The 21294-nt window shown below is 45.4% G+C and overlaps 1 protein-coding gene and 1 long non-coding RNA gene across 5 annotated transcripts in view; both read right to left on the reverse strand.

Moving 5' to 3' along the window:
- Nucleotides 1–860: 860 nt before the first annotated feature.
- The window catches only part of mix23 (mitochondrial matrix import factor 23), a 60194-nt gene continuing 39760 nt past the window's right edge, over nucleotides 861–21294 (reverse strand). Inside the window, exons 4-6 of one of the 4 annotated variants that reach the window (XM_088360311.1) lie at nucleotides 20741–20887; nucleotides 20593–20652; nucleotides 861–1090 (exon numbers count right to left, since the gene is read on the reverse strand). In XM_088360311.1, coding sequence (XP_088216437.1) covers nucleotides 1040–1090; nucleotides 20593–20652; nucleotides 20741–20887 — 258 coding nt within the window. In that variant the 3' untranslated portion in view covers nucleotides 861–1039. The other 3 variants (XM_088360309.1, XM_088360313.1, XM_088360310.1) reach the window with 3 other exon arrangements.
- On the reverse strand, nucleotides 16034–20564 carry LOC148382168 (uncharacterized). Its single transcript, XR_015854061.1, has 2 exons — nucleotides 16920–20564; nucleotides 16034–16814 (listed from the first exon to the last, which is right to left on the reverse strand). It is a non-coding gene; the product is annotated as an uncharacterized LOC148382168 (long non-coding RNA).

Below are 21294 nucleotides of genomic sequence, written 5' to 3' on the forward strand. Positions count from 1 at the left end.
CATGCCCATACATGTTCACATCTAAAAATGGCGCCAGCAAACCAAAATGGCGACAGTCCAAGATGGCGCCGTCACGACTGGCGCCATCTTGACGCCCCCAAGCCCTCCCCAATCCAAAAGGGTGTGATTTATGATACCATAACAAGTCATAAAAAGGTCATAAAATTTTATGACCATTTGCATATGAATAGACATCACACACCCCTTGAGCCCCCAAACTATTGTATGTCAAATTAGATGCAATTCTCTTTAAGATAACTTTGGCACCAATAATACCGACTCTCACGACCCCCCATACTGACACAAACACCCCTCCCCTTCTTTTTCTCAACAAAACGGCCCCCTTCAACCCACGCGTACTGGCTGATAGCAAAGCTAGCTCAGATGCTGCACCTGTTTTGATTCATAAAAATACATGCCCATACATGTTCACATCTCAAAATGGCGCCAGCAAACAAAATGCCGACAGTCAAAGATGGCGCCGTCACGACTGGCGCCATCTTGACGCCCCCAAGCCCTCCCCAATCCAAAAGGGGGTGATTTATGATACCATAACAAGTCATAAAAAGGTCATAAAATTTTATGACCATTTGCATATGAATAGACATCAAGGTCTTATACCTTATTCATTTGTGTGTCACATAGCCACAGACGACACACACACACATACACACACGCACACACACACACGCATGCACACACACGCACGCACACACACACACGCGTACACACACACGCGCACACACACACGCGCGCACACACACGCGCGCGCACACACGCGCGCACACACACGCGCACACACACACACACACACACACACACACACACGCACACACACACACACACACAGAGTCACACGATTGTCTGTTAATAAACATTTCAGTTTATTGTTTTGAAAAAAAAAAGTACAATATTTGTCATCAACTCAACACACACAGAACGAAGCATGGTAGATGTGAGCAGGCAATCTGAAGCCAAGATGCTCGTGGCATGGTCACAGTTTCTGGATCGGTCTCAGTCATTTGGATGGAACAAACCATCATTTCACCTTGGGAGGCGTGTAGTGTACTCGGCACCTTTCGTTAAAAACCTGAAAGAGAGAGTGAAGACAATTTCTCACACTTGCCATTTCTATTTCCTCTTTTTCTCTACCATTGCTAGAAAAGAACAAAAGGGGCCTTCTGCAATTAGTGTTGTGCGGTTGGTCCACTCTGTCATTGTGCTAACGAGCAAGTTAGATGCTATGTTAGTTTCTTGCACAAGCTTCGTTTTTTTACTGTTCATGCTAAACCATGCAATATGAACGTATCCTTGACAAGATACTAAGAGATACACTTGGAAAGCTTTGGAGATACGCTCTGGGCATGCACTAAGACACTAGGACCCTTTAGAAAAATCAGTGTGTTGCTCAAATTTGCCGTTCTGAAATTCAGAGTGTAAAACCGCCTTTGGACTGGGCAGAAGCTGGTGACTGGTTTGGAACAGGGGTGGGCAAACTTTTTGATTGGCAGGCCGAATTTGGTTCTAAATTTAGACCGGGGGGGCATCCGGTTCAAGATGGCGGCGCGTGCACACGCAGCGGCCACTCTCTGTCCCGTTCAGTGTTTTGTGAGTGTTTACTGAGTGTTTGTCCGGCAGTTTTGTGTGTGTTCGTCTCGGGTGATACGTCGTGCTACTAGTGCGGCGGGCATGTTCTGCTCGACATCGGCGGAAGTGGGTTTTATGGCGTTCTGGACTTTGGTGCGGAGAGATTAAGGGCGCTCGGACTGCTTCGTCATGGAGCGACGCCGGACTGGCCTGCTCTTCCTCCCCCGGTTGGACTGCGTCGTGAGCTCGGACTGCTCCGTCCTGGAGCATTGTTGGGATGCGTCGGCAGCGGGTCTGCGAGGCAGCGGAAGAGGGGCCAGCGCGAAGACGTCGGGCCAGGCTTGCGGCCAAACCAGCTCGCCAGCCGTGCCTTCCATTCTCCTGGCGTGCGTTCGTTCGTGGGACGACAGGATGGGTTGCGTTCGCCTGATAGGATCCACGAACCGGACAGTGCGTGCCTGCTGTGTGCTCGTGTTCACAGTGGCCTGGTTGACTGTCATCTTTCCGGACTCTGCTGTGCATCAGGAGCGGCTAGCATGCTATCACTCTTACATGTTCATTTTCTTGTTTTATTTTTCCTGTGTTGTTTACTTGTATGTGCGTTGTGAACTCTGTCTTGTCACCCTGGGATAGTGAGAAACGTTATTTCGATCTCTTTGTGTGTCTTGACATGCAGAGGGATTGACAATAAAGGAGACTTTGACTTTTGACTTTGAACCAGGAGCAGGTGGATGTAGTGTTTGTGCAAAGTGATAGAAATGACATGTAAAGGTCGTTGCATAAAAGGTTTGTACTTTTAGTAGGTAGTAAAGCATGGATATTCAAAAAAAGCTTTTTGAAAACAAATGCATTTATTAACAGCATTTGTTGCAGCGACCTGGGAGGTGCGCACCTGTCGTGGGTGCATGTGACCACAAGGGGTCACTGCAGGTGTACGACGTGAACGCGCAGCACGCAGTGGAGCTCCTCAGAGCGCTTCAACAGCTGAGCGTAATATATCCTGATTGGGAGCACGCACACACCAGGGTTCATAAGCACCAAACAGCACAATCCTCTTGTCCAGTGAGGAGGAGGAGGAGGAGGAGGGGGAGGGGCGGCGGCGGAGGGGCGGCGGCAGCGGTGGCGGCGGCGGCAGCGGCAGCAGCAGCGGCAGCGGCAGCGGCAGCAGCAGCAGCAGCAGCAGCAGCAGCAGCAGCAGCAGCAAACAACACAATCCTTTCGATCAGCGAGCACCATAGCAGTAGCAGCAAACAACACAATCCTTTCGATCAGCGAGCAACGTAGCAGTAGCAGCAAACCGCACTGAGCTCCACGGAGAAAGGAAAAAAACTCATTGGAAGAGGAGACCAAAGGGACTACCGGTGAGCTCAAATTCTCAACTGGACTCCTTGAGTTAACCGTTTAGAGCACTGACTGCATTTCAGTTGGTCTGGAGAATGTCTTGTCTTTATGACAAGCATTAAGTTGTATATTGACTTTTGTTTGAAAGGATAACTTTATGTTCAGGACCTTTTCCTTCTTTCTTTCAGTAAAAAGAACTAAACTGTAGCTACATTGTTTATTGGTTTATGTGTTAAAGAACACTAAGCTGCATTGTTTTATTTGGAAGAAAATTGTACTGTCTGTTTAAACTCATCCGTTTTTTGTATGTGTTTTAAAGGTTTTTCACCTTGATTGTTTGGCTCAATAAAACCCCGAACAAAGAGTGAAATCCCAGTCTGGTCAAGTCCTTCCTTTTCAAGTGTGGAAACCAATGACGTTAAAATACACTTGCCAGTGAAAAACCGCCTGTGACCGGTGAAGACTCCACTTGTGGCCACAACCGAGAGGGAGGATGGCAAAGTCACTGGATGATTTGAAAGTGGAGAGGACCACAGCTCAGAGACTTTTCTCCCGCCTTGCCAATAACATTATGAGGACCCACCAACCTTGTGGAGAACAAGGACCTCAACATCAACCCCGCTGTCATCAACTGGATACTTGACTTCCTAACCAACAGACCCCAATCCTTTAGGTTAGACGGCCTCACCTCCTCCACCCTAACCCTGAGCACCGGCGTCCCACAGGGTTACGTACTGAGCCCACTCCTCTACTCCCTCTACACCTACGACTACACTCCTGCGCATGGCTCGAACACCATCCTCAAGTTTGCAGACGACACAACGGTGGTGGGCCTCATCAAAAACAACGATGAAACGGCCTACAGGGAGGAGGTACGGCACCTGACGACATGGTGTGCCAACAACAACCTGGCCCTCAACACCAAGAAAACCAAGCTCATTGTTGACTTCAGGAAGACTGAGGCTGACACGCACGCCTCCACCCATATCAACGGGGAGGAGGTTGAGCGGGTTGCCAGGTTCAAATGTGTCCAGATCTCCGATGACCTCTCCTGGTCCCTCAACACCTCGTCACTGGTCAGTAAGGCCGACAAGCGTCTCTTCTTCTTGAGGAGACTGAGGAAAGCCCATCTATCTCCTCGAATCCTGGTGAACTTCTCCCAGTGTACCATCGAGCGTATCCTCACAAACAACATCACAGTCTGGTACGGCAACTGCACAGCCGCGGACCAGAAGTCACTACAGAGCGTGGTGAAGATGGCCCAACGCATCATCGGCACATCACTTTCTACCATCGAGTCGATTTACCAAAAACGGTACCTGAAGAAGGCATGCATCAACATCAAAGACTCCAGTCATCCCAACCACAGACTGTTTACTCGTCTTTCTTCTAGGAAGTGATACCGGACTTTCCGGGTCAAGACGAGTAGACTGAGGAAAAGCTTTTTTCCCTCTGCCGTCATCGCCCTCAACTCTGCAGCACAACACCCCTGTCATCCCCCTGAATTCTTATCATTCTGAACCTTGCAGCACAATAACCCCACCACAAACACACCTGTATAACCTGCATATACTGTCCATATCTTCATATAATTCTATATAATCTATATATTTATTCATCACTCTTACTCCGCTTGTACATATCTGTTCGTATCTGGTTATACTGACACATGTATATTTATAACCCTATATTTATAATTAGCATTCTAGTACCGCCTGCAAATAATTTGTTCGACTGCACCTTATTGTAAATACTTAGCCAGTCATATCCGCACTCGTCCTTCTTGTATATTATCCCACCTACTGCTCAGTATTCTTTTTGCTCTGCACTTTACTGCTTTTTGCACTTCTGGTTGGATGTCAAAGTTCTTTTCGCTGTACTGTACTTGTGCTATACATGCATTGACAATAAATTTGAATCTAATCTAATCTTAGGATAGAGCGGAGGTGTCGCTCCGTTAACCTAGATCTGTGACGGGCTTTGTTAAAGTTAAAGTCAAAGTTAAAGTCCCAATGATCGTCACACACACATCTGGGTGTGGTGAAATTTGTCTTCTGCATTTAACCCATCCCCGTGTGATTTTGATCCATCCCCTGGGAGAGAGGGGAGCAGTGAGCAGCAGCGGTGCCGCGCTCGGGAATCATTTGGTGTTGATGTTCATGTGGCTGAACGTCTGCTCAGTGTCCACCTTTCTTTTCCTCGGGCCACTCATTTTAATGGAAGGATTCCAGGGGAAGGTTTGTTGGTGGCATTAGCGTAAAACTGTATTTGAAAGCTCAGCGCGCGAATTACGAGAAGTTAAAGTTAAAGTCCCAATGATTGTCACACACATCTGGGTGTGGTGAAATTTGTCCTCTGCATTTAACCCATCCCTGTGTGATTTTGATCCATCCCCTGGGGGAGAGGGGAGCAGTGAGCAGCAGCGGTGCCGCGCTCGGGGATCATTTGGTGATCTAACCCCCCAATTCCAACCCTTGATGCTGAGTGCCAAGCAGGGAGGAAATGGGTCCCATTTTTATAGTCTTTGGTATGACCCGGCCGGGATTTGAACCCACAACCTCCCAGTCTCAGGGCGGACACTCTACCACTAGACCACTGAGCTGATGTCACAGCCCACACTCGAAATTCGGCACTGATGGAAATAGAGCGGGAGTGCGCCGGGTCCGTACTACTTAGTACGTACACGCACTTGTGAGTGTGCACCGAGCTTTCTGACACGGCTTCCAGGAGTAAATGCACGGGCAGGCGCTTCCCCATCTACTGGGGAAACATAGTAATTGGGGAAAATGACCCCCCCAAAAAAGTTTAATAATCCAAATTATTCAGGTCTGGCGGGCCGGATTAAACGGCCCCATGGGCCGGATGTGGCCCGCGGGCCATCGTTTGCTCATGTCTGGTTTAGAACATAGGCTGTGTTCAGAAATAATTGGGAGTGAAGCACACTAACTAACCAAACGCATATACTTCAAAAATAGTGCATGGCATTTGAGTGAATTTCTAAACGTGTCCTTGAGATTCAATCAAAACAAAATGGGCCATGTAATCCCCTATCAGCCGTCTGCACCACCACAAGGACTATCTTAAAGCAAGCAAGGATATTACGTCGAATAAAGATTAAAGATATGGTCATCTCTGCATTCCTGGACTACACAGCGAAGACAGTATGCACCATAACAGCCTTTAAAGACATAGGACAACATCTGTATGACCTGAAACTACCAGGCCTATGCTTTGAGCTGATCTTATCTGCAGTTTTAAATAGTCTTACAATGACACCCACAAGAAGTTCAAGTCACAGGCGGATGCAAAGAGTTTGAGCCTGTTGACCAATGTGACTCGTAACTCAGGCAGACATTGGCCGTAGTGAGGACCTATGATGTGTTGTTGCACTTCATTCTTCATAAAGCATTTTGTTCTATCTGTGCGGCTGGTTGAAGTCAGGTAAAATTGTTATTTGTGTATGTTGGGTGCGAATGTTTGGTGGTGGTCGGAGGGGCCGTATCCATGCTGCCCTAGGGGTGCTGTGGTTTATACGTAGTTTATTCCCACCGGCGTGAATGTGTGAGCTTATGGATAATAAATCCAATCTAAAGTACCAGTGTTCAGAAAAGCGCTATATAAATCTGATGAACTATTATTATTATTACTATTATTAGTAGTAAAAATACAAGTAGTAGTGTTTCTATTACTACGACGTTGATAATGGTGCCCTGAAGCCCTTGGCCAATCGGGGGCATTGTGAGGCCACCTGATGATCATTAATGGTGGCTGGAATGAGCCACCAGTTAAAAATAAATAGGTCTAGCTCAGCCAATTTTGCTTACCTTAACATATTCTAACATTTTACAACAGCAACTATCTTATATCATTTTCCTTTTTAAATCAATTAAATTGTAGAATTTATTGTAGAATTATGACTTTTGAAGACGGCGGCACGGTCGAGCACTGGTTTGCACGTCCGCATAGGCTGTGGGCTGGATTCGAGCTCCTGCCTTCCTGTGTGAAGTTTGCATGTTCTCCCTGTGCTTGCATGGGTTTCCTCCGGGTGCTACCGTATCCTCCGACACTCCACAGACATGCATGGTAGGCCCATTGACCACTCCAAATTGTGCACAGGTCTGATTGTGAATACGGCTGGTTGTTGGTCTATGTGTCCCCTGTGATTGTCTGGCAACTAGTGTGTTGTTTGTTTCAGATAGTACATTGTCATCATTTCAAGCACTGTTAATACAAGACTTGCCGTAATGGGCAACGGGATGAAACAATTGTGCTTACCTCGTCTCGCCCCGATTTCAACCAGGAATTGATATCACCTAGCTTCATAATTTCACTTCTGTTACTTTTGCAACCACCAAAATCAAGACTGACATCCTAAATTGTATAGGGCAACAACATGGTGGTTCATTTTTTTTTTTTGAACATGTGTCCAAGATTGTTGAGAGTTAATAAGAATCTTTACAATCAAAGTTTAGATCTTGGAAGGGAAGTATTTTTGTCTAGAACACCGGCAGTACTTGGAATGATAGCCATAATATAAGCAGATGCAGTCATAATAACTCAGTCTACACTTCACTGGTTGATTAAAAAGGAAAAACAAGATGAACTTAGTACAACTAACTCACAGTATACTTCATCATGTTGACACTGGTGTTGTTTTAGCAATGAACTCTTTACTGTTTTTTTTAAGGCCTTTATATTTGCAGACATCGATCTTACAATTTGTATAGATTGGCGTACAGGAAGGCCTCCTGATTCAGATTAGCGAGCAAATTACTTATGTGATTATTAATGTTTTTTGTCTTTTCTCCTACTGATCTTAGTTGATACAACTATTGGCAAGCAAACTAATGTTTCGTAAGAGAGCATAACTCCTCCACTATATTTGCTCCTGCTCTTGTGGACAAGTTTGTAACCTTCAAGGTGGAACCACCTCTATGCCAAGTTTCTGCTCAATTTACAGCTTCATCCAACTCCTCCAGCACTCTGATTTGGATCGGTCTGGTATTCTCTGAAGATGATTCGTTTGGCTTTACGAAGATTTTGCAGTTGGATATACAAGTCTCTTGTCTCTTTCCTTCTTCAGTTGACGGGCTCACCAAGCAATGGATGCATTTTGTTTGCTAAGATTCTCACTTATATAAAAATTTGATCCTTTAAGTTTTTTTTCCCTGTTTCAGTAAAGCGATTTTGTACTTTATGCTACTGAATCTCAGAAGTATGGCGTGGTAGTCACTAGTCAAAGTCAAAGTCAGCTTTATTGTCAATTTCTCCACATGCCAAAGACACACAAAGAAACCAAAATTTCGTTCCCCCCTATCCCACGGTGACAAGACATGGCCCACAACAGACAAACAAGTTAACAAGTATAACAACAGCGTGCTGAATAAATAATGAATAAATAACACAACAAATAAATAAATAAGAGGAGCAAAAAAAAAAAAAGAAGGAGCAAGTGCGCGTACAGCAGACATTCCAGAAAATAGCGCAACGGTGCCGCACGCTACGCAGAAGGGGGTAGCGAGTTCAGGGTCCTAACAGCCTGGAGAAAGAAGCTGTTGGCGAGTCTGGTGGTGCGGGAGCGCAGGCTCCTGTACCTCTTCCCAGAGGGCAGAAGGTCAAACAAAGAGTGAGCCGGGTGACTCACATATCTCGCAATCGAGGTTGCCTTGCGGGCGAGATGGGAGGTGTAAATGTCCTTCAGGGAGGGGAGCGAAGCACCAACAATCTTACCAGCCGTATTCACTATGCGCTGCAGGGCCCTCAAGTTCTGTTCAGTGCAGTTACCACCCCAGACAGCGATGCAACTGGTGAGGACGCTCTCAATGGTGCCACGGTAGAATGTAGACAGGACTGCCTGAGGAGCACATGCACGCCTGAGCTTCCGCAGGAAGTACAGGCGGCGCTGAGCTTTCTTTGCCAGAGACGAGGTGTTTGCGGACCAGGAGAGGTCCTCACTGATGTGCACCCCCAGGAACTTGGTGCAGCTCACCCTCTCCACCACAGCACCGTCGATGATCAGCGGCAGGTGTTTTGTGTGACCCTTCCGGAAGTCAACAACGATTTCCTTGGTCTTGTTGACATTCAGCAGGAGGTTGTTGTCCCTGCACCACGTGGTCAGAAGGTCAACTTCCGATCTGTACCGAGTCTCGTCGCCCTTCGTGATGAGACCCACTTGAGTCGTGTCATCAGCAAACTTCACTATGCGGTTGTCGCTGTAGGTCGCAGTGCAGTCATGCGTCAGCAGGGTGAAGAGCAATGGACTGACTTCCCAGTGACTCCTCTCCTGGGAAGCAGGTGGCATGAGCCCACATTTGCGATATCCAGTGTTATGTTTTTTTATGTTAAGAACTCCACCACTTGCTGTTCCACAGTTGCGTTGTCCCCATCATTTACATTGCTTTGGTGTTTCAGTGACCCGACGCTGTTTCTAGGTGAGATCTTTCGACCATATCGTTACTGCTGATCAAGCTCTTCCACTCTGCTGGTGAAGGTTTTGATCAGTTGGTCCTTCTTGGCATTCTCATTTTTGAGGAATTGGATCTTCTCCTTCCATACTTCTACATATCCCCATCAGTTACCTCTTAATTTCTTCAATAGCATTTGGAAGTTGTTTGAGAACATCAAGAGCTTTCAGCTGAGTTTTGATTTCTTCCGGACACTCAGGGATTGCCTGATCCTTCGCACAATCCTTCTTTGGCGTATCACTCTTGGATTTTTGTGGCTCTAAAAGTTGGAGCTTTTCCGTATACCGTATTTTGGGGTTGTAGCGATAATCGCCAGTCGCCACTGCACACTGCATTGTTAAAATCTTCAAGAAACGTACGTCACCAATTTGAGGGGCGACATTAGTTTTTGTCTTGAGGACCCATTCCCAATCGTGGAGACACACATTCCGATGCAACATGACACTTCCTTCAGACAGGAGGAACCTAATGCGTATGCAATTTAGAGAAGCTAGAGAAGCGGTGTACCTTGAAGAGTCTTTGTTTCCCAGCTTGCAGGTTGTGAGTTCAATCCTCATACCTGGTGACCATGTTGAAGTGTCCTTGAGCAAGATACTGAACCCTGAATTGCTCCCTGTGGCGCCTCGCAGCGCCTTTCATGGCAGCAGCCTCCCACTGGTAGAATATCTTAATTTCGTTGAACGTCAGTTGTACAATGACAATAGTCATTCTAATCTACTATGTCAGGGTCTAAAACCACAGTGGAAATTATCAAGAACAGAATTCCTCTATAAATGCCTGTAATTGAGTAAAAACAACTTTTTCTAACACCTTCGAAAGAATAGACAGGTGAGAGAAGGGTATAAAATTAAAGAGTACAGAGGGATAGAGATGATTTTTTTTTTTAGGAGGGGACTAACCAAGGCATGTTTGAAGGCAGCCGTAAAAGACCCAGAGCTAAGAAAGTAGGTGTTAATCAAGACAAGCAGACTTGACTCAACAGAGCTAAGAACCTCCTGTAAAAACTTAGCTGGAATAATATCTAAGGGACAGTTCCACTCGACATAGTCGGACTTGCCTCTGCACACAGTTTGGGTTCTAGTACAAGTCCTCTTGAGGGGGGCTGGACTCTCTTCCACTCTGGAGTTGCCCATGGTGAGAGACGCCGAGCAGGTGTGGCCATATTTATTGCCCCCCGGCTGGGCGCCTGCACATTGGTGTTTACCCCGATGAGCGAGAGGGTAGCCTCCCTCCGCGTTCGGGTGAGGGGATGGGTCCTGACTGTTGTTTGTGTCTATGCACCAAACGGCATCTCAGAGGACCCATCCTTTTTGGAGTCCTTGGAAGAAGTGCTGGCCAGCGTTCCTTCTGGGGACTCCATCGTTCTGCTGGATGACTTCAAAGCTCACGTGGGCAATGACAGTGAGACCTGGAAGGGCGTGATTGAGAGGAACGCTCCCCCCCTGATCAGAATCCGAATGGTGTTCTATTACTCGACTTTTGTGCTCAACATGGATTGTCTATAATGAACACTATGTTCAAACGTAAGGGTGTCGATGTGTGCACCTGGCACCAGGACAACCTAGGCCGCAGTTCGACTTTGTTGTTGTTGTAATACAGTAATTTAACAATGCAGGTTAATGCCGGTCAGGATGTGAAATACTGCCACCTTGTGGTGCTATGTACGCTCCGTGTTTCAGTTCAATAAATCCTTGTGAAATTCAATAGGTTATGGGCCCAGTCGGTCCCAATCAGTTCTAGTAAATAACTTAAAACAGTGATTTTACACAGATTCTGTGTGGAGTACTCTGTGTTGTGGGATTCACAATGGAGGAAAGACTGTTTATCGACAGGCGAAGTGGACCAGACAACTGGGCTACGTGGAAATTCCAGATTGAGCATCTGCTGAAAGCTAGGAGTCTATGGGGCATGGTAATGGAGACGGAAACATTAGCACAAGATGCTAACCCAGCTACTCGAGCCGAATTCGCTAGGAGGAAAGAAAAAGCGTTTTCAATGTTGGTGCTTAATGTAAGTACATCTCAGCTGTACCTGATTACAAGTTGCCAGTCACCTAAAGAAGTGTGGGATACGCTAAAGGGACATTTTGAAAGAGACACTCTAGCAAATAAATAGTTTCTAAAGAAGAAGTACTTCGGGTGTGAAATGAAGGAAGGAGAAACGATAACCGAGCATTTGAAGCGCATGAAGGAATTAACAGATCAACTCAGTGCTATTGGTGCTGTGATTGAGGAGGATCAGATTGTGACATTGCTAGGTAGTCTTCCACCCAGCTATGCAACAATTGTCACTGCCCTGGAGACAAAGATGGACAGTTTGACTCTTCAATTCATGCAGCAGTCATTATTAAATGAGGAACAAAAGAGTGCAGGCAAATGGCAGTACCAGTGTTGCGCCACAAGGTGCCGCCTCTGCAATGCAAACTCAAGTGCGTGGGGATCCACAGTGGAAATGTTTTAAATGTGGGAAGGAGGGACATCTGAAACTAAATTGTCCAAAGTTGAAAAATAAAAATCAAACCCACAAGGCTAAACAAATGACATGTGAGGATAATGAGAATTCTGAGAGTGCAACTGAAAGTGCATTTGTTGCCAGAGAAAATCAGAATGAAAAAGTGAAACAGGTCCAATGGCTGATCGACTCTGGAGCGTCAAAACACATGACACGCTCAAAAGAAATACTGCAGGATTACCAGGAATTCACAAAGCCACAATCAGTGAAACTGGGCGATGGCAGAGTAGTCGATGCACAAGGACTCGGCAATGTAAAAATGAAAATGACTTTCAAAGTGAGTGATGTCAAAGATGTCACAATGTATGATGTGCTGTATGTTCCCAAGCTGTCAAGGATTCTTTTGTCAGTGGGAGCTGCTGTGAAAAAAGGGAATACTGTGCAGTTCAAGAAGACCCGGTGCTACATTCGCGGAAAAGATGGAGATCTTCGAGGAATGGGAACACAACGAGCCGATGGATTATACCAGCTGGATGTGGAGGGGAGTACGCCTGTGCCTCATACAGCAGGAAGTGCATCAGTTGCAGCCAGCCTATGGCATCAAAGACTGGGTCACGCCACCATGCTGAAGGAGCTTAAACCTCTGATGAGTGGAATGGACTTTTCTGCTGAAAAAGAGAACTCCTTCTGTTAAGCATGTGTGGAGGGCAAGCTGGCTAGGAAGCCATTCAAGTCAGTGGGAGAAATCTGCTCAAAGTGAAAACTGCAGCTGATTCATAGTGACGTCAGTGGTCCCATGCAGACTGAATCCATAGGTGGGTCAAAGTACTTTGTGACATTCATTGACGACTACTCAAGATGCTGCAACGTATACTTCATGAGGCAGAAAAGTGAAGTGCTCAGCAAGTTCAAAGAGTTTGAGAGAGCATTCTCCAATGAGGGTGGACAGAGTTACAAGACTGAGAACAGACAACGGTGGGGAATACACATCGAAAGAATTCCAAGAATTCCTGAAGGTCCTGAAAATTCCAAATTTGTCCAAGAGATGGCGCCAAACCGGTACATGAGACCAAGATAAGCTGAACTAGCGAAAATAGAGATAAACAGGAACACGGGGTCGGTTGTGGGTCACGCACGGAAGCACAAATGTTGTTTTTATTTTTGATTTTAATTTCTTTGCTTGCCTAAAATATATTTTGTAACAGCTTAAGCAATATTATCAGTCAATTGGATCAAGGTGCCCGCGACTGTGAAAATGGTGGTGTTAATAAATTGTTTGGAAAGAATGATACAACTGTTGTTTTAATATTTAATTTTAATTTCTTTGCTTGGCTAAAATATAGTCTGTAACAGCTGCCGATCACCCAGTTGCAATTGAGAGGAAAGGTGCAATAGCAGTGCTGGTGGAAAAGTTTGAGGACCGAAAAAACAGTTTCAAGAAGTTCATCAAATTGCACCTTTCCTCTCAGTTCCAACTGGGTGATTGGCAGGAAATTTTGCATGCTTTAGCTGAAAATGTCGCTCCAAATTGCTCTTCTTGTTATATTTGACAACTTCTCATTGCAAATCGAACATTCAGGCAATCCTTCAGCATTGGCAATGAAAGCAAATACAGCGGAGCCTCGGTTTTCGACCGCAATCCATCCGTTCCAGAAGGCTGTTCGAGAAGCAAATTGGTCGAATTCTGAATCATGTTTTCCCATTACAAATAATGGAAAAATTTAAATCTGTTCCAAACAAAAAAAAAACTTTTTTTTGGTACTTTTTCATTTGCGCATTTTTGTCCGATCGCGCAACTGCAGCGCTCCGCCGAACGCCCAACCGTAGTGCGTCGCCGACCGCGCAACTGCACTGCGCTGGTCGCATTATTGTGACAGAGCCGTCACTGAAATTTAGAAAATATTCGACAACCGAAGCAAAAAAATCTCAAATATTTTGTTCGAATTCCGATTTGTTCAAGAACCGGGACGTTCGAAAACCGACTGTTTGACAGTAATTTAATTCTAATTTAAAGATTTGACCTGATGGGGGTGCTAGAGAGGTTAGCTAAATGATTTTCTTGGGGTTATTTATTCAACAGATAAACGAAGTACCTTTCACAAAAACTTGGGCAACAAAATTGTGTAAATTATTTTCTGAAGGTAATTGTGCCTGTGGTCAGATTGACCCCAAGGACTAAATTTGTTATTATATTTGAGGGCGATAGGAGTGTTAAGTAGGAATTATGAAATTGTCTTTCAAATGCAGATTTTATTTTCTCCAGACTGGGCCTTTTCCTCTTTCCAAAGAAGCTCCAAAGATGTTTTGTCACTCATTTTTGCAAGCTTTTGCAGTAATGGCTGGTGAGCTATCATGTGACGAGACCTGTCAAGAGAAACAGACTGTGTGGCCCGGTACTTTATGGCCTGCGGCGTGAGCCGGTGGTTGGGGACCACTGCAATGCAATACATCTTTATATTTAGTGTTTTCACATCAGCTTTCCCAACCACCAGGCTAAGCAGATTTTCTGGGGGGAGACCCTGCTGTAATTTAGATACAAGGTTACATCATCCATATTTTTGTATCACTCAATGATATATTGCACTATGCATTGTAATTGCTTGTTCGCATATTATATTATGGGATTGCATACTTGCCAACTTTCGGTTGTGAAAAAAAGGCAGATTTCTTTTTTAGTCGGCGTGAAAAATGGGGAGATTTTTTTTTCATTGGCGTATCGGCCCACGATTTCTGTTAGGGTTGACAAATTATCTTGAACGTATGATTATGTTGGAATGTAGACTAGATGGAGTAGATGGAGCTCGTTAGCTTGGGAGGGCAATCCATCTAGGGGACGGAAAACCCTGATTCTCAAACCACCACTGCCTTGTGGGTTACCTATTCTCGGGAAAGGCTTCGGGAAACAACCCTGAGGAAAAATTCGGAGTGGAGCCCCGAAGACGGTCGGATAGTCGACGTCGACATCTCTCTGGCAGCTCCTGCAGCTAAATCAGCTCCAAATGTAATGTGTAGCGTTCCCTTGGATCAAGTTGGTGCAGCCGAGAGTGGAGTCATGTTTAATGGGCAACGCATGATATTCAGATATTCTGCCCTGGCTAGCGCCCTGGAGAGGATACTCCAGCCTCGCCGTCTGGTGAGAGCACAACACGGAGGACAGCAGTTTACGAGTTATAAGTCCATGCTCAGTTGATGCAGAGTTGGACGCTACGGGTTGTCCTCGACGGTGGGAGAGACCATCGAAGTCTCCCTGGTCAGCTATCGCCCGCCTAAAGCCGGGCAGCCCCCGCTCAGTAAGGTGCTGACCCATCACGGTCTACCTGCTTCAGAGGGTACCTGGAGCTAACAGTTAAGGCTCGACAAGTAGATCGTTAACTTTGTACCTGCGAACAAGATAAATAACAGGATCGTACCAGCTCTCAAGCTGGGTACCTGGAATGTACGGACTATGAGACCCGGTCTGACTGAAGAGCTTCAAGCAGTAAAAGACACTCGAAAAACGGCAGTGAGTGATCGCAAACTGTACAGGCTGAATATAGACATCGCTGCTTTACAGGAAACACGACTGTCTGGAAGTGGATGATTGAAGGCAAAGCACAATACGTTTTTCTGGCAAGGAAAAGATGATGATCAATCAAAGGAACACGGAGTGGGCTTCGACGTGAAGAATCACTTAATCGAAATGATCGAACTTCCTACCAATGGCACGGAAAGGATTCTCAAAATGCGTCTTTCAACAACCAAAGGTCCAGCTAATATCATCTGTGTTTACGCCCCAACGCTACAGGCTGCAGCAGAAACAAAAGACAGTTTTTACGAATCTTTACATTCCATCCTGAGTGCAATCCCTGTATCTGAGCACCTTTATGTCCTAGGTGACTTCAATGCGAGGGTGGGTGCGGACCAGGTGTCATGGCCGGAAGTATTAGGATCTCACGGCGTTGGAAAGATGAATGAAAATGGTCAAAGGCTTCTAGAACTATGCTCTGTTCGCAGCTTGTGCGTGACCAACACCTACTTTCAAAACAAGGCATGTCGCAAAGTGTCTTGGAGACATCCGAGATCAAAACACTGGCATCAACTTGACCTTGCAGTCACTCGACGTAACTCTTTGAATAGCGTCTGCAACACGAGAGCTTACCACAGTGCCGACTGCGACACTGACCACTCATTGATTGTGAGCAAATTGAATCTTAAGCTCAAGAGGTTTTATCATTCGAAGTTGAAGTGTCAGCCACACATCAATATCGGCAAGACAAGCTGTGTAAACAAGAACGCCGAGTTTATCGCAAGACTGGAAAGCACGCTGTCAAATGATCATCGAGAGTGTGCTGAAGACAGGTGGAAGTTTATCCGCACTACCATTCAGACGGAAGCAACTCTGACCTATGGTAAGAAGGAACGCAATAACACAGACTGGTTTGAGGCGAACATTGCCGAAATGGAGTCAGTCCTTGATGTCAAACGCAAAGCATTCAACAAGTACAAGCAGCACCCCTCTACAAAAACTTGCAGGAACTGAAGTCTGCACGGGTTAACGTCCAGAGAACAGCCCGCCGCTGCGTGGACGACTACTGGATCCAGCTGTCAGAAACCATTCAGCATGCTTCAACTAATGGCAACGTCAGGGCAATGTACGAAGGCATCAAACAAGCTCCTGGAAAATTAGTGAAGAAATATGCGCCCATAAAATCCAAGAGTGGTGAAGTCATCATTGACAAAAGCAAACAGCTAGTGAAATGGGTAGAATACTACCTCGACTTGTATGCCAATCCATCGTCAGTTTTGCAAGACGCAATCAGTACGTTAGAAGACCTTCCTGTGATGGACGAGTTAGACTATGAACCAACCTTAGATGAGCTCAGCAAGGCCATTGATGCTCTAGCATGTCGGAAGTCTCCTGGTGCGGATGGAATACCTCCCGAGCTAATCAAGTGTGGAAAACCAGCGCTTCTGAAACCACTCCACAAACTCCTGTGTTGGTGTTGGAGAGACGGTAAAGTACCACAGGATATGAAGGACGCAAAGATTGTTACACCGTACAAGAACAAGGGAGATCGTAGTAGTTGTGATAGTTACCGTGGTATCTCTCTACTGAACGTAGTTGGCAAGGTCTTTGCCCATGTTATCCTTGCCCGCCTACAGGTCCTAGCTGACTGTGTGTATCCGGAGTCGCAGTGTGGATTCAGAAAAGAAAGCTCTACAGTCGACATAATCTTCTCATTGCGCCAGCTACAGGAAAAATGTCGAGAACAACGAACTCCACTTCATATTGCATTCATTGATCTTACCAAAGCTTTTGATTCGGTGAGCCGAAGTGGTTTATTCCAAATGCTGAGGAAGATTGGCTGTCCTCCACAGTTGCTCAGCATCACAACCTCCTTCCATGAAAATACGCAGTGCACCGTTAACTTCGACGGTACATCATCGGAACCATTCACCACAAAGAATGGGGTGAAACAGAGTTGTACTCTGGCTCCAACATTATTTGGAATATTCTTTTCACAAATGCTCAAGTTGGCATTCAGTCATTCTGAAGAGGGCATCTATCTTCATACTAGGAGTGACGGAAAGTTGTTCAACCTATCTCGCCTAAAGAGTAAATCCAAGGTCCGCACCTTTTTAGTACGGGGACTGTTGTTTGCAGACGATGCAGCCTTAGTCGCACACACAGAGAGTGATCTTCAACAATTGATGGACAGTTTTACTAATGCTTGTAAAGCATTTGGATTGTCGATGAACATCACCAAGACCAAAGTTATGGGTCAGAACATACAGGTACCACCGTCAATCAGTGTCGAAAAGAATTAGCTTGAAGATGTGGATGAATATGTCTACCTGGGCTCAACAGTCGCCAGCAATTTGTCACTGGATGCTGAAATCACAAAGCACATAGGCAAAGCCTCAGCCGTTATGGCTAAGCTTCACAAGCGAGTATGGGGAAACCAAAAACTCACAGTGAACACCAAGCTCAAAGTGTACCAGGCTTGCGTCCTCGGAACATTGCTGTATGGTAGTGAGTCATGGACCATCTATGATCGCCAGGAGGACCGACTGGAAAAGTTTCACATCCGGTGTCTATGTCGGATTCTGGACATCACTTGGCAAGAGCGCGTCACAAACACTTCGGTGCTAGAAAAGGCTGGTTCCCTCAGTATGCATCTCCTGCTCTGTCAACGTCGAATGAGATGGCTTGGACATGTGCGCCCCATGAATGATGGAAGGATCCCAAAAGATTTACTCTACGCTGAGCTCGCTTCAGGACATCGCCCGAGGGGTCGTCCAATGCTGCGCTTTAAGGATGCGTGTAAAAGAGACATGGTCCTTACAGGTATCAACACGAAAAATTGGGAACTTCAAGCGATGGATCGTAAGTCCTGGCGCCAATTCATTTATGATGGAGTCAGGAAAGGCGAGGAAAAAAGAATCCAGCATTTGGAAAGCAAGCGTGAACGCAGGAAACAGAGACAGGAAGCTCAGGCCGAAGAGCAACCAACTAAATTCGTATGTCCGGCTTGTGGGAGAGACTGTCCTGCTAGAATCAGACTGCGGAGCCACTCAAGACGCTGTACTTTACTCCAGTGATTCCATGCTCCATGGCACTACCATTGTCTCTCGAGACAGACGGATGCCATAGAGAGACTAGAATTATTAACTTTGTTTAAACTCTTTACCTTTCCTTGACTCTGAAAAGTTTAATCATTTAGTTGAAACTTTCCAAATGGTGTGGAAACATTCTTGCTTAGTCATCTAAAATGCTCCACTAGTTTCTTTTTTCACAACCTTGTAAAACAATGAGCTGGGCACCTTCGCACTGATTAACCAGTTGCTGAGGTGACCACCAAACATGTCCAATGTCACCCCCACCCTAATTATCCTTAATAAATATGCTCTTGCAAGAATCCAAAGTCAGACACACATCTGGGTGTGGTGAAATTTGTCCTCTGCATTTAACCCATCCCCATGTGATTTTGATTCATCCCCTGGGGGAAAGGGGAGCAGTGAGCAGCAGCGGTGACATGCTCGGGAATCATTTGGTGATCTAACCCCCCAATTCCAACTCGTAATGCTGAGTGCCAAGCAGGGAGGCAATGGGTCCCATTTTTATAGTCTTTGGTATGACCCGGCTGGGGTTTGAACCCACAACCTTCCAGTCTCAGGGCGGACACTCTACCACTAGACCACTGAGCTGTGTAGACAAACAGATGTTTGTCTCAGCTCATGTGCGGTTTAATTTAATTACCATTTTTTCCGCACTATTAGGCGCACTTAAAAACTTAAAATTTACTCAAAAAACCACAGTGCGCCTTATAAAGCAGACCGCCTTATATATGGATCAATTGATGAATTTGTTGATCCATACTGGTTGTACACAGCGCTCTGCAAAAATGTTTCAGTACGTTTTAGTACGACTAGTAAATTACATCACTAAATAGCTGTTGTACCTGCGAGGCTATTTCATTTCAAATAGTCTGTTCCGTGAATGTTTTCGAGTACGTTTACGGATCAATTTCCAATGGAATCATAAATAAGCAGCACCAATGTGTTAAATCAGTCTTTAAGTCAAGTCAAGTCAAGTCAAGTCAAGTCAAGTCAAATTTATTTGTATAGCCCTAAATCACAAACAGTCTCAAAGGGCTTCACATAGACAAAAATTGACAATTATTCTCAAAGCATCCCCTGATCTTAAGCTCCTTTAGTCAGTTCCGATCACTTTTATGGGAGAAAGTTTGAGAAACATGATTGTTTACAGGGGCTGCCATGACACTTTGCTGAGGCTTATGGGAGTCTGCAAGCTGAGGCTCATGGGAGTTTGCAAGTGGCTAATGCTATAATGATAGCTGCTATACGCATGAGGCTATTTCATTTCAAAATAGGCTGGTCTGTTAATGTTTCGAGTAAATTTACGGATCGATATGGAAGGGAAACATACGTAAGCAGTACCAATGTGTTAGATCGAACTTTAATCAGTTCTGATCACTTTTATAGGAGATAGTTTGAGAAACGCAATTATTTACAGAGGGCTCATTGGTTATTGGTTAGTGGGTGCATACCACAACCCTAGTCAACCTCAGTTTGTTGCAGTATAGCTTCTATTTTATGCACCTTTTAATCCGGCGTGCCCTATATATGAAATAATTTCTAAAATAAAAAATTCAATGAGGGTGTGCCTTATAATCCAGTGCGCCTTATGGTGCGCAAAATACGGTAACAGCTATTAATATGTAGAAAACATGACAGAGAGTGGAAGTTGTAACATTGTATGTCTTGTATGTAACATTAAACACATCAATTTCCTGGTCCTTTTCTTCCTTCTGTTGTTTGGTTTTAAATGTTTAAATGATTGTTAAGTTTGTTTCAATATAGTCTTGTTTCGGTTTATGTATTTTTCGATTTTTGAGTATTTTGGAGTACTGTCATTTATGTAGACCAATATCAGCCGTTTGGGTGGAGCCCTTCTGCTTGCGCCGCTGGACAACGAGCAGGGGAAGGGAGCCATTGGGGCGAGCAGGTCACAGGGCCACGAAGGGAAACACTTTGGGTGGGTGTGCAGTGCGCAGCAAGGAGGAGCCATGTTCTGTCACACTGCCCACAAGGTAAACTGTTTACTTCACTGTAAAATCGTGAGATTACGTAGCGGGAGAAATTACAGATTGGTGGGCAGGTGGGATACAGTGTTGAAAATCGGGAGTCTCCTGCCTAATTCGAGAAAGTTGGCAAGTATGTGGTAGTCTTTGATTAAGTTTCATACCTTCAGACTTCTATCTTTGACGACTTCCTCGACACTCAGCTCGGACTGCATGAGCTTTAGCTGGAAGAATAAAGATGAATTAGCATATCTTAATCAGAAACCGAGGATATGTGTTAGATTAGATAGAGTGGAAGATTAAAAAAAGTACTTTGGTCTGCTCCTTCCTGAGCCATTTGATGAGAGCTATGTCGGCATTGTTCTTCAGTCTTGCCTCCCGCAGTTGCCCTACCACCTTGGATGTGTGCGTGATGCATGCCTTGATGGCTTTGTCCCGGCTGAGATGGGCCTCTATCATCTGTGTTTCAAGAACATTTGTTAGGGTTGATAGATTAGTTTGATCCTATGCTTATGTTGGAATGGAACCTGTAATAATTAACCAAACGTGTCCTGTCTTAATAAAAGTAGTAGAACAGAGTACTAAGATCTTTTGAACTGATTGACCAGCTGCAGAGGAAGCAATCAAAGTTGTTCTGTTTACACAATGTCGTAAAACACCCCTGCTATGCTTTGACCAGAGACCAGGGGCTTCAACCCCATCCTGTCCTCTCTCACCCCCATTCTCACCCCCACCCTGTTTCTCTCAATAAAAATGCTCTTGCAAAAGGCCTGAGTCAGACTTCGTTCGATCATCGCTGTATGCAGAGTGACGAACGAGCTCTCCACTTGCAAGTGTTCATAAGGCATCCTGTCTCCCGTGTGGTT

The sequence above is a fragment of the Syngnathus floridae genome, chromosome 18 (genome assembly GCF_059516105.1).
Source record: "Syngnathus floridae isolate MCC-2025c chromosome 18, RoL_Sflo_1.0, whole genome shotgun sequence".
Lineage (NCBI taxonomy): Eukaryota > Metazoa > Chordata > Actinopteri > Syngnathiformes > Syngnathidae > Syngnathus > Syngnathus floridae.